The 17,707-nt window shown below is 51.0% G+C and overlaps 1 protein-coding gene across 1 annotated transcript in view; it reads left to right on the top strand.

The window, feature by feature from the left end:
- The first annotated feature begins 2,908 nt into the window (after positions 1-2,908).
- The window catches only part of KIF26B (kinesin family member 26B), a 446,195-nt gene continuing 431,396 nt past the window's right edge, over positions 2,909-17,707 (top strand). Inside the window, exons 1-2 of the mRNA XM_072732821.1 lie at positions 2,909-3,079; positions 3,833-4,234. Of these exons, the coding sequence (XP_072588922.1) occupies positions 3,017-3,079; positions 3,833-4,234 (465 nt within the window). The 5' untranslated portion in view covers positions 2,909-3,016. The remainder of the gene's footprint in view (positions 3,080-3,832; positions 4,235-17,707) is intronic.

Genomic DNA, 17,707 nt, shown 5'->3' with positions numbered 1-17,707 from the left:
TGAGGTCATGATGCAGGGTCTTGGGATGGAGCCCCACCTCTGGAGCCTGCTTCTTCCTCTTCCTCTGCTCCTCCCTCTGCTCATGCTCTCTCACTCTCTTTCTCTCAAATAATAATTAACCCCCCCCCCAAATAAAAAAAATTCAGTTAACAAAGAGAGGGCAGGAGAGACAAGCCCTGAAAAACGGTACAGGCAGATCACAGACCTGGACCCAACCTCATGAAGCTCAAAAACTTTGCACTAAGTGACAGAAGCCAAACACAAAAGAACGCATACCGCCTGGATTCTATGAATAAAAAGTTCAAGATCAGGCAAAAGGAATCCATGGTGATGGAAATCAGAGCAGTGGCTGTGCGTCAGGGGAGGGACGCTGGAGAAAAGGCAGGAGAGAGCTGTGTGGACTAACAGAAATCTATACCTGATTGAGGGGGTGGATTACGTGGGAATTAATTAATTTAAAGATGTTATTTATTTATTTATGAGAGACACACAGAGAGAGGCAGAGACATAGGCAGAGGGAGAGAAAGGACGCCATCCCAGGACCCCAGGATCACGGCCTGAGCCAAAGGCAGGCGCTCAGCCCTGAGCCATCCAGGTGCCCGGGAGCATATATTTACCAAAATTCACAGAACTGTACACTTTCTTTTTTTGAAAGATGTGTGCCTTTCACTGTACGTGAATGTTACGTGCATCTTTAAAAGCCTCGAACCGAACTCTCCTGCGGGGGCCCCGGTTGTAAACCGTTATCGACAGAGGGCGCTCGGAGCTCACCAAACACACTTTGGGGACCCAGCTCCTTGGGGATGCAAATCAGACCAGCTCGGGTCTCCGGCGTCTCCAAGGTGGATCTCGCAGCCCCGCAGCAGCTCTCCCTCGACCCCCCCCCGCCCCGGCCCCGCCCCCCCGGGCCCCACCGGCTGGTCCCTTTCTCCCGGCCGCTCGCTGCTGTTCCGCGGCGCGAGAGCACAGGCCGTTGCCTCCGCACCGCAGCTGAATACAGATGTGGCCGCAGCTGCCGTGGGCCGCCCGGAGGCGTACCTGCCCCCTGAGGTCCTCTCTCTCGATGTGATCGCTTTTAAATTGGAAGCAGGAACGTAATGGAAACTTCCACACTGTTCTCGACGTCTTCATTTCGACCTCCTTCCCTCGCTCTGGCGGCTGTGGAATCTTCCCGTGCCAGGGCTGCGGCGGGCGGGCGGCAGCGAGAGGGGGGCGCGGAACAATCCCCCCCGGAGCTGGGCGGGAGGGGCGCCCCGGGGCTTCGGCACCCCAGAAGGTGTCTTCCTGCCCCCTCCCTATCGCAGAAGGAAGCGAGCCCCTGGAGAGCCCCTAACGGCCTTGGAGCCCGCGCCCACCCCCAGGCCGGTGTCTCCGGGAGCGGAGATGCCATTACACCCCACGTGATCCCCGCGCTGGGCCGGTCCTTCTCCAGGCGTCTCTCGGGGTGTTAATTAAAGGTCACAACAAAACAGACCTGCCGGCTCACCAGGAGAAATGTCCTCCCGGGAAATGAAAAATGACACCCCGGAGCAGCCACGTGTGGAGCCTGGCAGATGCCGGCTTCCTGCGCTCTCCGGCGCCGCGCGGGGGGCGGCGGCTGGGGGGCTCCCGGGGCTCCGCGGGTCCAGGCGCGGGGCGAAAGGGAGGGCGGGCAGCCGGCGGGGGGGGCGCCCGGGGCGCGGCGCGGCGAGGTCGGCCCGCACACGGCCCCTCTCCGGGCCCGCGGGGCGAGCGCACCCCGGCGGATCCCTCAGTTTCCCCCGCGCGGCGGCGGCTCGCCCGATCCCGGGCTCGCTCACCTGGGCCAGCCCTGGGCGGCCGGGCACGTCGCGGATCGGGGCGCGCCGCCCGGGGAGGGGGCGCCCGCGAAGGTCCCCGGTCCTCCGGCGGTGGGCTGGGCGGGGGGGCCCGCTGGCCGGCCCGGGGCTCGGCAGGGCCATTCCAGAGAAGGTTTGCAGGGCAGGTCTCGGAGAACAAAGGGCGGGGGGAGGCCCCGGCACGTTTGCGGACTTGTTTGTGACTCAGTCCCTTTTCTACCCGGCGTTTCAAAGGCAGACCTGCAAGCCCTGCCAGGAAGAGAAAGAACTTGGGGGCGGGGAGGCTCGGGCACATTTCTGTCCGGCCCTCCGGCTCGGCGCTGCCCCTCGGCGCCAGGCGCGCGCAGCGGCGTTGCATTAGGGCCCCGGCCGCGGGCCGCTCTCCAGGAACTTCCCCGCGAGGGGCGAGATTTACGACCTCCCCCGCCCCCCCGGCGCTCGCCTCGCGCTGTCAGGCGGGCGCGCCGCCGCATAAAATGGATCCGGGGCGGCGCGGCGGCGGCGGCGGCGGCGGCGGCGGCGGGCGGGCGGCGGGCTCCCGGGCGGCGGGGCGGCGGTTCCCGAGGCTCCGCGCTGCGCCCGGGCGCACACGCGCGCACTGACCGCGGCGGCGCCCGGGCCACGCCGAGCCGCCTCTCCCTGCCCTCGCGCAACTGTCAGGCCGAGCGGGCTGGCGGATATTGGCTCCGCCACGCGCCGAGGCTCCTCCCCGAGCCTGGATCTTTATATTTTGGGAGAATTTCTTTGAACTCAGTTACCGAGCTCCGTGGAGGAGACAAGTTCCCCCCGCCGGCTCGCCGGCCGAGGCGCGGCGCGGGGCTCGCCCGCCGTCCCTGCAGCCGCGTGTGCCCGGCCGCCCTCCTCGCCTCCCTCGTGCACTTGGCCGGGGGGGAAATGCCAATGATCCGGATGTGACCGTGAGAAGAAACGTGCGACTGGAGGAGGCCGAAGAGGATGGGGAAAAGCATTATTTGAGGAGGAGAATAAACCAGCCACTCCAACCCGTTCTGCCAATTAGTGCTATTACTTCTGGGCTCCATTTGCTTTGATTCTCTCGACCCCCCCCCCCCCCAATTAAGAAATCTTGACTTGAGGGCCAAGAGGCGGCCCCCGACCACGGGGGGGCCCTTCTGGGTTGGAAGACCTTGTGGATGTGGCGTTGGTGGAACATTTAGACCCTCTCCGCTGGAAAAGCCACCATGAATTCGGTAGCTGGGAATAAAGAGAGGCTGGCGGTCTCCAGCAGGGGCAAGAAATACGGGGTAAGTTGTGACGGGCACAATGCGGAGGCGCGTTCCCGGCGCCCTCCTCCACCCGGGGCCCCCTTTCCCCGCCGCGGGCGGCTCCACCGGGCGGCCCCGGGCTCTCCCGCCGCCGCAGGGGCGCCTCCGCCGGGCGGGCTGGGCGTGCGTGCACGGAGGCGGGTCCGCCCGCGAGGACGCCCGCGCGCTCGCCGGGCCCCCAGGATTTTCTCAGTCCCCGCGTTCCTGGCGGTCCCCGCACCCCTAACTTTTGCAGCATTCGTGCACTTCCAGGCAGAGTTAAGCCGACTGGGGGGAGGGCGTGCACGAATTCTCTGCGGTTCCTCTCGATCGTTTCCCTGGAGCCTGGAGCTCCTTCCATGCACCTTCAGGATCCGCAGGGCTGCACCCCAGATGAATAAAAAACCCAGATGCTCCCCCACCCTCAGCCCGCGGCACAGCGTCTTCCAGGGTCTCGAACATGGGCTCTTCCTGGGATGGGTGGCTGTATGGGTGCCCCCTTGCAGGAACCACGGGAAGCCCCCGAGCCAGCCCTCCCCTCCAGACCCGAGGAGGAGTGCGCCGGCGCCCGGGAAGCCGCGCAGGGGCACCCGAGCGGCGGGGACGGTGAGCGGGACAGACGGAGGCACATTCCGCCGCAGGGCTCGGAGGGTCCGGGGCGCGCGGCCGTGGCGCCCGGCGGGGCCCTGGGGGCGCGGGGGCGCGGGGGCGCGGGCGCCCCACGGCCGCTGACTCTGCACGTCTACCCCGCAGGTGAACGAGGTCTGCTCGCCCACCAAGCCCGCGGCGCCCTTCTCCCCCGAGAGCTGGTACCGGAAAGCCTACGAGGAGTCGCGCGCCGGCAGCCGGCCCACCCCCGAGGGCGCGGGCTCGGCGCTCGGCTCGTCGGGGACCCCGTCCCCCGGCTCGGGCACCTCGTCCCCCAGCTCCTTCACGGGCTCCCCGGGCCCCGCCTCCCCGGGCATCGGCACCAGCTCGCCGGGCTCCCTGGGCGGCTCGCCGGGCTTCGGCACCGGCTCCCCGGGCTCCGGCAGCGGCGGCGGCTCCTCCCCCGGCTCGGACCGCGGCGTCTGGTGCGAGAACTGCAACGCCCGCCTGGTGGAGCTGAAGAGGCAGGCGCTGAAGCTGCTCCTCCCGGGGCCCTTCCCCGGCAAGGTGAGGCCACGCGGGGGCGGGCGGGGGCGGCTGGGCCCCCGGGCCCCCGGGGGGTGGGGTGGGGAGGGGTGGGGGTGGCGGCGAGCGCGCGCCTCTCCTCGCCCGGCGCCCCGGGGGCACGCAGCGGGGAGGTGCGCGCGGGCCTCTCCGCCCACTGGGTGTGCGCAGCGCTTCGGTGCGCCGCGCTCCACTCCGGACGGCGAGCGCGTCGTGCTCCCCGCCCCCGGCCACCTGCCGTCGGCCCCGAGCGGGGCTCGTCCCCTCCGTCCCCCGAGACCCAGCCCCTGCCGTGCGCCCGGGGGACGCGGGGCACCCGCGCTGGGGGGCCGCCTCCCTGCCTCGCGCCCGCACTGCTGGCCGAGCCTTCGACTCTCCTCCCCACCGCCCCGCGCGCGCCTTCCGCGAATACCCGTGGGACGAGGACAGGCGAGCTGATACTTAGGGGGTGGCGTTTCCCACCGCCTGTTCCCTGTTCGTGGGCAACAGAGACTCCGACTCGAACGCCAGCATTGCCCCCCTAGCATTCCGCGTGTGCGGCTGAGGACGGTTGGGGCGGGAGCGCCTGGGAGCGGGGCTGCCCCGCGGCCGGCTCCAGCGCCCCTCCAGCGCCCCTCCAGCGCCCCGGCGCAGCGCGCAGCGGCCGCGGCCGCTCCTCCATGGCAACGCTGCCTCGGCGGGCGTGGTGTGTTCATGAGACCCCAGAGTGTAACACAATGCAATTGTGTTTGCACTGTTGGGCCCAAGTACTATCAAGTGATAATATTTACTCTTCCACTTCAAAGAGTTTTTATCAGTGGTTAGAGAGAAATATCCAGAAAACAGAGCGCATAGCTGTGGGGATTTCTGACACCGCTCAGTGGCATTTTCGGATTTATATTCCTGTGCCTTTTGAAATGAAATGCTGTGATTTTCAGTCGTGAAATTTAGCAGTAACTGCATCTGCTTGCCTCGTCTGCTTATCTAAATTCACACACGTCAGTGTTTTCATATTGCAAGGGTTAAATTAAACAAATACCCACAGAGGTTGTAAAATTTTACACCCAGAGAATTACCACCCAGAGAATTGGTTTTATGAATTCCGAATTTATCTCAAGAACAATTAACTTGTGGATTGTTGTCGGTATGCCATTTCTGCAGTTTGCTGATAAATCTGTCCCGGCTCTCCGAGAACCATCTCAGGGAATATAAAAGCTTATTTTATACTTGCATTCAGTATCCTCCAATTTAACACTGTTTCACTCACACATTTATTTACTCTTTTGATCGTTTATCAATAGTCTCTGATATCCTACCACAGTCAGGGCACTGTGTTAGGCACAGCAATGAAATAACAGGTACCTACAGCCCTTGTCCACACGGAACTTGTATTCTAACGGAGGATACAGACATTGACCACAAAATGCACAATTCAGAATTTGCTCCCATGTGCCCTAAGTCCTACAGAGGAAGAGTGTGGGGTGCCGTGAGATGGAACAACCAGACCAGACCATCTGACAAATCTTGAAAAACCTTGGTTCTTCAAGGGGTCCAGAACGCATGGCACCATCTGCTAGGTGGTAATCCTAGTAAGTTGCAGCCTACCAAAACATTCTAGAACATTCTCAAGAGCCTGTTCTAGGAATAGCTTATTTGGGTTGCTGAGTGCTGCTATGTGCAAAGGTCAGTCAAAATCTACTCTTTTCATACAAATAGAGGAAAGGAAGGAAGCCTAGAGGAAGAAGAAACAAATGTCCAAATTCAAATGCATCTATCCTATGTTGTGGACTCGGGTGACAAAATTGATTTTGGATTTTGTTGGAAGCACCTGGACCATCCATTCCCAGTGTTACAGGAGGCAGGTCAATATATTTGCCAATTGTATTTACATGATGAAATTAACGGGACCCTGGGAAACCCATCGTGGACAATGAAGCTCAGTGCTCTGCACCAGCTTACAGTGACCCAGGCATGTCTGCAGGAGAGTCACACAGGAATATCACACAGTGCCGCAGTTGCCTGGGGTTTTATATGGGACGTAGCATAAAAAAACGAAACATGACATTTGGTACAGGGACTGCACAAGACTTAGCCAGAAACAACAGTACCTGGATTGCCTCATTGTTAGTCATGAGGTAGGGGGCCTCAGTTTTAACTACAAATCTTCTGCGTATCTCTAGGAATAATAATAATAATAGTAATAATAATAATAATAATAATAATAATAATAATAATAATAAAAGTTCAGCCTTTTCTTTATTTTTAAAGCACCAGTACCCTCAGTTGAGGTACAATTTCCATTCCAGTTTTCAAGCCTGCTATATTTTAAGGCAACAAATGCTGTGTTCTCTTGAGCATGATGGATGGAGGCCCGTGGATAGATGGAGGCCCATGAAGAAGGCCTGCCTTCTTCCCAGGGCTAGATTTATGAGCAAACTGTGAACCTCTGTAGCTCTCAGGCACCAAAAGAGTTAAGTTTCATTAGCCTAAGAGATGTCATTGTGCCTCCAACATGCAATTTGCCCTGGAGAGTAAGAGTCTAGAAGATAAAGGCATGTTTTTGAGGGATAATTAGCAAAAATGATCATTGTAATTCACTTATGACGCTTAATTGTATTTGGGGAGTATTTTCTTAAACAGAATATTAAACTCTACTAGGTGGTATTAAAAGTCTCCTAGGTGGACATTTAGAAGTCAGAGGCAGAATAGCACATTCAAGAATCTTACTGTTTTAGTCTGGATTTGGTTTTAGTTCTTTCTCCGCCACTAATTTATTTAGTGACATTGAGTAAATCAGCTTTTGTCCATATTTATGACTTTCTTTGGAGAAAGATATGGGGGTTGACGATTATTAATTAGCCCAGATACTGTTGGATTTATGTTTTATGTAGTTACAGGTTTGTTTGTTTTTTTTTTATGAAAGGTTATCCACTTTCAGTTTCTCATTTCATCAGTACATTTTCCAAATGTATAGCCATAGGAGTTCTCACTCTGCACTCATGGGTAGGTAGCAAGCCCCCTTGAATCCTCCCGGTTTTATCTCGGGGACAGTTGGTTAAGGGGGGAGCTGAAGTTCTGGCGAGCCCACTGAGGGCGTCTGGCCCATCCCAGCATTTAGACAGTGGCTCTGATGGCCTGAGGAGTGACCACCCTATTCTGAGCATTCCTGGGAGTCCTGTGTCCCAGGAGAATAAGGCATCAGCGCAGAAGGCAGCAGGACTTGGAGGTTTCTAGCTCAGGTAACTAACTGTGTGGGTAGGGATGGTGTTAACTGAGGCAGGAGACAAGAGGAGATCCGGATTTGGGAGTTTCCCAGAGAGAAGGCTGATAATGGGTTTGGTTTCCCATGCACTGAGTGTGAGGTTTCTGGAGAGAGGCAGATTTAGGGATAAAAAAGACTCTGGGGTGTAGAAATGGCAACTGTGAGCTCACGCAACTGTTGACAATGCTCTGGATTTGTCCCTTCAAATAACAACTTACCTGGGTGCGTAAAGATCTGTGCCTGGTGGCGGATTGTAAAACATTTGGATTGACTTTTATTACCTCAGTCAGTAAAAAGGTACTTACTGGGTTTATATCATGTCTTTTTCTAGGGCTGGTAAGTAGAAGGGGTCAGATGAAAGAATGTGGATTTGTGAAGTGTGGGGATTTGCAGTAAAAACAGTCCTTTTGCCCATTGTAGCGTTCCAGTATGTAAATCTAAAACCATTTCATATCCACTGGCACGAGTGTCTTTCCCATTTTATGCACAGTCAAGGCACCAAGCAGAAATAAGGGCCAAGGAATGAATCTTCCACCTTTGAGCAATCCTAGATCGTTCTGGTAACTGAGACACAACTTTTGAATTGACAGTGGGAACTCTAGGAAACATCAGCCCCAAAGAATTCCCTGGAGCAAGCAGAAATGTTTCGGGTTGGCAAAAGGGTATCAGGCATCTGTTCGTTTCCATATCAATAAAAGAAAATCTTTTTTGTAAAAAAAAAAATGTCCAGAACAACATTCCTATCTGATTTTCTCTCAGTCAAGTATTCTGGGACCATTTATGCCCCAGAAATATCAGGAAGATTAGCCAGACATACTGAGAGGGTGGCCAGGAATTAGAGAGATGAAAGAAAGGAATGTGTCATGGGGTTTAAAAACACCAAACGTAGACTCTAAATAGCCAGAGCCCAAGTAAGTCTAGACTTGGGGAATATGTGTGTGTGTGTGTGTGTGTGTGTGTGTGTGTGTGTATTTCTGTATTTTTCCCAGCTCCAAGACAGGTATGAAAAAATAACTCCATGTAGAAATTCCTCTAGAAGCCATGCATGGTATGATTCATTACAGATACAATACATGTTGCATTTTAAATACATACTAATTAAGAGAGAAGTTTATCAGGAATCTTTTTTTTTTTTTAACCTGAAATCTTTTTAAGAGCACATGGCTATTTTCAGAAAACGTTATTTGAATCTTTCCCATTTCAGAAATATTTTCGATACAAAATCAGCTGATAGATAATATCAGTAATGAGAACACTTCTGAAACATTTTAGGGATTCTAAAAACATTCCCAGTAGAGCCACGTGAGTGGTAATCTCTTCCTTCGGGCTTAGCAAGCTCTGGGTAATGGCATTTCATTCCACCAGACTTTTAATTGTGACCCAACACGGTCAGTTTTTATAGTGACTTAATTCACTTTGTAAAAATCCCTGGGCTGTAGTAATGTCTTCCACACTCATCGCAGATAGGATTATTGCATTAGAAATGTGATTTTTAAATGACTGAGGCTAGTAATTTGTCAGCATTTGGAACGATTAAGTCAATAAAATTTAGGCAACATGAGTTGCTCTTTGGCATATCGCAGATCGTGCCATTCATCAAGTAATCCTAATGGTGATGGTAATGATGATGATTATAAACGGCTAGCAAATTATTGGCCTGAGGATGTGCTAGGCACTGTACTCAGCCATGCCTCCTCCTCCCCGTACATCAGATCTCCTATAGCAAAGTAAAGATGAATCCAATTTCTTTACTCTGGAATTCAAGTGATTTATGTGGTTCAGGTCACAAAAAGGAAGCATGAGTAAAGATGCAAGATACAGAGAAATCCAAGGGAGCTTCCCCCTCGAGTCCCTTGAGAGTCACTGTTAGGATAACTGGCTGAGTCGGAGACACCCACCCCCCGACCTTAGAGAGAGAGAGAGGGAGAGAGAGAGAGAGAGGAGAGTTATGATTGTTTTTCCTGGGCTCACAGACGGTAGCATCACTTTTCAGGGGGTGGTGGGAAAAATATATGGGGTTGTCAGGATTGTGAACTGAGTAATTTTCTTGGCTGGAATGTAATGCAGAGGGGAAGGGAACTTCGCATATTTCTCTTCGCTCACTTGAGACTCTCTGTTGCTGCCCTTTCTTGAAAACCCTGTCGGGGGCACCCTGCACTGGCCTCCTAGTGGGTAGAGGGGAGAGTTCTTCAGGGGGATGTCTCAGCACCACGTCCCAAGGGCTGCCAAACTTCAGCTCTCTTCTGCCCTGGCCAAGATGGCAGGTTGCTGGCTTCTTTCAGGGTTCATGGTCTGTTTTCAGGAGAATAAACTGATTTCCTTTTGACTCTCTTGAATCACATGCTGACCATAACATCTTTTCTTTACCTCTTTTTTTTTTTTTAAACCTCCTCTGTGGTCTTACTGTGACAAAGAAGCAAGGTTTCAGTGGGTTCCCGCTGATCTTTCGTACTTAATGCGCCAGTCTGAAATCTTGTAGAGTGTATTTGTGTAGGTGCCAAAGGACAGGGAATAAACCTCTATTCCTAAATTACTTTAAGAATGTTTTTATCAAGGGGCACCTGGGTGGCTAAGCCAGTTAAGCATCCAACCCCTGATCTTGGCTCAGGTCTTGATCTTGGGGTCCTGAGTTCAAGCCCTGTGTTGGGCTCCACGCTGCGTTTGGAACCTACTTAAAAAAAAGTGCTTATCAAAATAGTAAATCATGGGCAGCCCCAGTGGCTCAGAGGTTTAGCGCCGCCTTCAGCCCAGGGCGTGATCCTGGGGGCCCAGGACTGAGTCCCACATTGGGCTCCCTGCGTGGAGCCTGCTTCTTCCTCTGCCTGTGTCTCTGCCTCTCTCTCTCTCTCTCTCGTGAATAAATAAAATCTTTAAAAAAATAGTAAATGAGCTCCAGAACCCATCTAAGGAAGTTGGATTTCAAGTTATGATTACAAAGGCTATCACTTTCAGGTTTCAAAGGAATTCGCCAATGTTTTCTTTGATTATTTCTGTGGTTTCCTTTTAAATATTTAGAGGTCTGATCCACTGGGAAGTCACTTTGGTATATAATGAAAGGTACACATCGAGTTTATCATCTTCTAAATGTCTATCCAGTTGTCACCAGGCCCTTTATTCAAACATTCATCATCCATATTCCCCCCACTGATCTGAGATACTATCATTATCATAAACCAACTTTTCAGGTGGACTTGGGTCTGTCGCTGGATCTTCTGCTATGTGCTGTGTATCTGTCTCTTCATGTGCCAGTTCCATGCTGTTTTACTTTATTTTACTTATAGATTTTATCTTTATTTACTTTAGAGAGAGAGAGAGAGTGTGTGTGCACATGGTAGGGGGGAAGAGGGGGGAGGGAGAGAGACTCTGAAGCAGACTCTGTGCTGAGTGGGGAACCTGAGTGGGGCTCGATCCCACCACCATGAAATCATGACCTGAGACAAAACCAAGCTGGATGCCCAACCAGCTGAGCCACACAGGCCCACATGCTATTTTAAATACAGAATCTTTGTAGTATGTTTTAATATTTGGTAGGGCTATCCTTCCCTCTCCCAAATAGTGCATTTCCTTTCTGGGAGTTTCCTGGTTAGTCCTCCTTCTTTCCCACATGAACTTTAGAATAAACTTGCCTAATTCCAGAAAATAAGTCTTTTAATTGGGACCATGTTAAATTAATATATTAATCTGGGGGATATTTGCTGTCTTTATGATGTTGATGTTTTCCCAAGAACATGGAATATGTTTTCTGTTTGAACAAGTCTACTTTTCAGCAAGTTTTAAGGCTTTTCTCCTATAGACTTTGTGCATTTCTTGTTAAATTTACTCTCATATCTTTTGTTGCTATTATAAATGAGCTCTTCACCTTAATCTTCTAATTGATAATTGTGCATAAGAAGGGTATTGATTTGTAAATTAACTTCATTTCCTACTTATTAAACTCTATGTGTTCATTAGTTTTAAAATCAATACTCTTGGATTTTCAAAAGAAATTTTTTAAAAGATTTTTAAAAAAGATTTATTTATTTATTCATGACAGGCACAGAGAGAGAGAGAGAGAGAAAGAGAGAGAGAGGCAGAGACACAGGCAGAGGGAGAAGCAGGCTCCAGTCAGGGAGCCTGACGTGGGACTCGATCCCGAGTCTCCAGGATCACACCCTGGGCTGAAGGCAGCACTAAACCGCTAGGCTGCCAGGGCTGCCCAAAGATTTTATTTATTTATTCATGAGAGACACAGAGAGAGGCAGAGACATAGGCAGAGGGAGGAGCAGGCTCCCTGAAGGGAGCCTGATGCAGAACTCGATCCCAGGACCCTGGAATCATGACCTGAACCAAAGGCCGACTCTCAACCACTGAGCCACCCAGGTGCCCCGGATTTTCAAGAGAATATATCTTATATAAGTAGAGATATCATTACTCTCTTCCTTTGCTGTTTTTATTCCTTTTGTTTTGTTTTGTTTTTATTCCTTTAATGGTTTTTTCTGTTACATTGATTAATGCCCTGATACAGTGTTCAATGGATGTGATACAGTGGGCATGTGTATAGTTTTTCCCATTAAGTAAGATGTTGGTTTTTGGACTGAGATGTACATATAGTATTACAAATTGAGGAAGTATCCATCAATTCCTATTTTATTTAGTGTTTTTAATCAAGAATGAATGTTCTGGGCAGCCCTGGTGGCTCAGTGGTTTAGCACCCCCTGCAGCCCAGGGTGGGATCCTGGAGACCCTGGATCGAGTCCCATGTTGGGCTCCCAGAATGGAGCCTGCTTCTCCCTCTGCCTGTGTCTCTGCCTCTCTCTCTCTCTCCTCTCTGTGTATTCTCATGAATAAATAAATAAAATCTTAAAAAAAAAAAAAGAATGAATGTTCTATTTTGCCAAATACTTTCTCAGTTGTTAGGGAGATGATCACATGATTTTTCTCCTTGGATCTGTTAGTACTGTTAATTATTATCATTGTTTTCCTAATAATGAACCATCCTTGCATTCCCATAATAAACTCTGTTTGGTCAAAATGTATTTCTAAAATATGCTGCTGACTGGATTTGTTAATATTTATTGTCTTTGCTTTCATATTCCTATGCCCATTAAGCATTTTGGATTCCTGCTCATGTATCAACTACACTGCTCTCCCACATTATAACCAAGGTACCAAAACGATGAAAATTCCTGTCTGAGAGCAGCTCCCAGTCTGGTTGAGAGACAGGCAAGGAGCCAGAGTTAGAGAGCAGTATAGTAAGTGCTGGACCACAGGCCATGTGAGTTGGCAGGGAGCAGAGGGGAGGATAGAGCTGCCTTTGGCAGGTGGATGGGGAGTCTGGCTCAATGAATGCAGGGCAGCGCTGACATCCAGGCAGTTAGAAAGGCAGACACAAGGCACAAGGAGGTTATGTGTGCTCAGTCATACCCTTTGGGGGACTGCAGGGGTGCATTGTTACCATAGCACAGCATGTGCATAGGTGAGGAACATGCTGGAAAGGCAGCAGGGAGAGGATGAATGGCCTTGCAGCTGAAGAGTCTGATTTTATCCTATAAGACTTGGGTGGCTGTTGATGGACATTTGGGAAGAGAATGAGGTGACCAGATATCTATTTATGAAAGGTTACTCTGACAATGAGGGAAGATAGGCAGAGGGCAGCATCGGGGAGCCCACAAGGAGGGCCCTCGCCATGGCCTGGGTAATGGAGGATGCTAAGACGGTGGCAGTGGCAATGGAGAGGCAGCTTGGACCACACAGATGTTGTACATAGAAAACCCACAGGGGCTGGAGTTCATGGGAATATGGGGCAGAAGGAGAGGAGGAAGATTAGGGCTCTCCCTGATTTCTGGCCGGGACAAGGGTGAGGAGCTGCTGCCATTAATTGAGATGGAGGGTACAGGAGCGGATAGGGTTTTTGTTATTGTGGGTCTGATTTATGAGGAAGGTTGTGGATAGTAAAATTGGTTTGGGCTCTGTAGAGCTTGAAGCAGAATGTTTTAGGGGGTCCCAATGGGATTCTAAGCTGGAGACATGGGTCTTCAAGATGGTGGTGAGTGTGGTGGCATCCCCAGAGGTTGAGCTCTCCCTAGATGGTGAGGCTGTGGGTGGCAAGAGAGCATGGAGCTGTGGGACTCAGGGACATTGAAGGCATGGGCACTCTGAGGAACCAGAAGAGAAGTCAGGGAGAAACCAGAAGAAGGGGAAGGAAATCAGAGACAGTGGAGTCATGGGATGAGAGAGAAGCAAGCTTCAGAGGGAGACAACAGTCAGATACCTTGGAGAGATCAAGGATGTGATGATGGAGGTTTCCCTGATTCAGTGAATGGGAGGTGGCTGGGGATCTCTGTTAGAAGAGTGTCTGGTGCCCTGAGAAAGGTGGGCAGTGACAGCATGTCCAGGAGTGGGTAGAGAGGTGAGGACATCTGAGGCAGCACTCGAGTTGTTGACGGCACTAAGAGGGTAAGAGATCCATCCATTTTTGAGGCGCTTATGACCTTAAAAAGGAAGATCTGGGGTCGACAAACCTAGGTGCCAAATTGGGTTACTTCACTAAGTGTGTGACCTTGGGCACAGTCTGTCTAAACCTGGTCCTGTGACCTTGGGCACAGCCTGTCTGAACTCCTCCTTGCACTGGTGGCAGTGGTAGGAGGGTCAGTGAAACCTGCCAGGTAATGTTCAGCCTTCACTTTCTGTCTATTCCAGTGGCTTTCCCTGGGAAGGTAAATTTTATGAAAGCTCCCTCCCTCTCCCCTTCTTCCCTCCCCCTTCGTCTCTCCCTCCCTCCCTCCCTCCCTCCCTCCCTTCCTCCCTTCTTCCTTCCTTCCTTCTTTCCTTCCTTCCTTCCTTCCTTCCTTCCTTCCTTCCTTCCTTCCTTCCTTCCTTCCTCCCTCCCTCCCTCCCTCCCTCCCTCCCTCCCTATCAGTGGTCTCACAGCAAAACGCAAAAGCAGCAGAGAAAACGGAGCCAGTGAACTCCTCTCCTTTTCCATTTCTTCGCCTTCCAGCAAATAAAGCGCTTATTTATTCCTTTGTAGGGTGACTCCACAGAAAATTTGTGAGAGCTCAGTTGACAAAAATAGCCACTCCTTTCAGTTGCGATGCCATGAATATGGAGTGAGATTCCTTGTCACAGATGGAAATCCCTTCGTCAAGCCCTGCCCCCTCCGAGACCCTCCAGGGAGCTTGGCAGCCGCTGTGTTTCGCATTCCCACTCCTGAGCAGGGAGAGCAGATTTCCCCCAGTGAGGGCATGGGCGATGCTGCAGATCTGGGCAACACCAGGAATCTGGCTTATCTGCCTTCCCATCCAGTTTTATCTTTCGCAGACAGTTTTCTTTGCAGTTATGCTTTGCTGATCCTATCGCATCGATGCCGCCCAGACCTTGTGGAGAAGTCTGGAAATAGAGACCCCTCCCCCACTGAGCGGGTATTTCCTGCCCACGTTTCAGCTCTCAGAGCGTTCTTGGAAACTCTTACCCAGAAAGGGTCGATATTCCTGAGCTGCTGCGTGTGGGTTAACATATCAGAAGGCTCTGGGGTAGACTGAATTCTTTTGATAAGCAGAACTATATCTAAATATATCTTAAGTGTTACAGGCCATGTTGGGCAGGGGGAGGCTATTTTGACTCATCCTTTCTGCTTAATGGAGTTTAAGCTCGATACTGTCGCCAGCCACAAAAAGTTCTTGGAAAAAGGTTTGTTAGTTCTCCACTCACGGCATGGTTTTAAAATCTTTGCTAGTTCTTATGCACAATATGTCTTTATTTTCATTTTTATTTTTTTAAAGATTTTATTTATTTCTTAGAGAAAGCACACAAGTGGGGCGCAGGGGCAGAGGGAGAGGGAGAAGCAGATTCTCCCCCAGCTGAGCAGGGAGCTGCATGTGGGGCTCTATCCCAGGACTCTAGCATCCCGACCTGAGCTGGAGGCAGGTGCTTTACCGACTGAGCCACCCAGGTGCCCCCAAATGTCTTTATTTTTAAAGAATGAACTGCAAATAAGTTAAAATCTCTTTTGCCCCACGAGTGGTGACAAATATAAGCTTTTGATGCTTCTTTATCTAAGCTGAGTGATATCTGAGATTTATAATTGCTAATCCAGGATTTTTTTTTCTTGGAACTTAAAGAGCTTGAGATTTGTCTGTGGTGTGATTCCATTTTTTAATTAGCAATGATGAGCAGCCACACTTCCCCGTAAAACACTACTGTCTTATTTATAGTGGTTGCTTTCTTTGGAGTTGGAATAGCTGCTTCCCTGCACCCTGCTCCATCTAAATGGTGGTTTCATGCAGCAACAGGAGACTTACTTATTAACCGAGTAACAAACCAAGAACAACCCAAAGTTGTTGAGCTCTCTAACCAACTGGTTATACAGAAAATAAACAGCCAATCAGGCAAACAGCTGGCAACCGCCACTGTTGTTGTTGTTGTTGTTTTTAAAGATTTTATTTATTCATGAGAGACACACAGAGAGAGGCAGAGACACAGGCAGAGGGAGAAGCAGGCTCCCTGCAGGGAACCCAGTGTGGGACTCGATCCCGGGACCCTGGGATCATGACCTGAGCTAAAGGCAGACGCTCAACCACTGAGCCACCCAGACATCCCCAATCCCAGATGTTTAGTAGAGAATGGACTATCCTTAGATGAGGAGACAAGAGTTTGCCATCTTGCCCTCAGCACTAATTAGCACTGGGATCTTGGGCAAGCCTGCTAGCCAGCTTGCACTTCATTCCTCTTTTGTAAACCAGGAGAGTGGGAGTCGGTGGTCTCTGCAAGTCTCTGAAGCCGGAGAGGAGCCCCAAGACTATGGTACCCAGGCCTTGCTCCCTAGTTCCAAAGGGATCTTCATAAGGCCTCACATGGGTTTCTGGCTACACCTGGAGCCTGAAGCTGTTCCTAGGGTTGCCATGTTTTGTGGGACTCCCTGCGCCCCCCTGCAACCAGCCAGGCCTGTCCTCCTGGATTGCCCATCCAAACAGAGGTACTGCCAGCACTGTCATCCCTGATGTGTCTGCATTTGGAATTTGGATTGTAAACTGATGGACAGGATCCTTCCTGTTTCTTAATAAAGCAGTTTACTGTCTTCTTTGTTTGTACACAGAAATAAACTCGGGCAGACAAAAGGACAATCGATTTTATAAGAGCAAGTTGGTAAGGAATGTCTGAGAAAAAATAGTGCCTTAGTTATAAAGATGGCTTATAGTTAGTTTTACATGAAATAAAACCCTGTCATACTGATTAGGATTTATTTTAGTTTATTTTTTAAAAAGATTTATTTATGGGAAAGAGAGGGAGGGAGGAATGGCAGAGGTAGAAGCAGACTTCCCATTGAACAGGGACACCACCCTCTCCCCACATACACGGCTTTGATCCCAGGACCCTGAGATCCTGACCTGAACCGAAGGCAGACTCTTAACCAACTGAGTCACCCAGGCACCCCCTGGTCAGGATTTAGAAATAATTTGCGGGGAGTTCATCCAGGGTAGCAGTCCAGGAACACCAAAACTCCAGGCATTTTATTTGTCTTTCTTTAAAAAAATTCTACACCTAGATTTTTTTCTAATACTTTTCTTCTCCTTTTGTTCCCCTTCTTCCCTCTGCTCCTATGAATACAGTTGTTTAGACCAATATTTACATACCCCATGCCCATGACTTGGGCATAATCTCCTGTAGTTTTGGAGGGTGGTCTGTGAGGAGCTGGCAGGTGGCCAACTGCCAGGTTGGCAAGGTCTGCTCGTTTATTATCCATCATATTTTCTTCCCTGACAACTAACCTAGCTTGTCTTTTACCTGTCTGCGTCCTGTGAAATGTTCTGCTCACTCTTATTTCAAAGATAATAATTTGTATTTGCATTGTGATTTAAACATAACTCAGGGAGCCCGGATATTAAAAGCAGAACTTCAGGAGTGCTGGAGTGGTTCAGGCAGTGAAGCATCTGCCTTCAGCTCAGGTCATGATCTCAGGGTCCTGGGATCCAGCCCCGCATAGGGCTCCCTGCTTAGCAGGCAGTCTGCTTCTTTCTCACCCTCCCTCTGTGCTCTCTCTTTCTCTCTCTCCCTCAAATAAGTAAAATCTTAAAAAAAAAAATTAGCAGAACTTCATCTGGCCTTGAGCAGCACTAGGGTTCTGGTGCCCGTACCCAAGTACCACTTTCCATTGGCATTCTTGCATTCAGTTCTCTGCACCCCTTCCAGGGGAGGCTCACTACACACGCTACAGCCAGGGGTGCCCCACCCAGCACTGCATGCCCTCCATGTATTTT

Source organism: Vulpes vulpes, chromosome 13 (genome assembly GCF_048418805.1).
Source record: "Vulpes vulpes isolate BD-2025 chromosome 13, VulVul3, whole genome shotgun sequence".
In the NCBI taxonomy this organism is placed as follows: domain Eukaryota; kingdom Metazoa; phylum Chordata; class Mammalia; order Carnivora; family Canidae; genus Vulpes; species Vulpes vulpes.
Note: the sequence above shows the minus strand (reverse complement) of the source record. Positions and strands in the feature narration are given on the sequence as shown.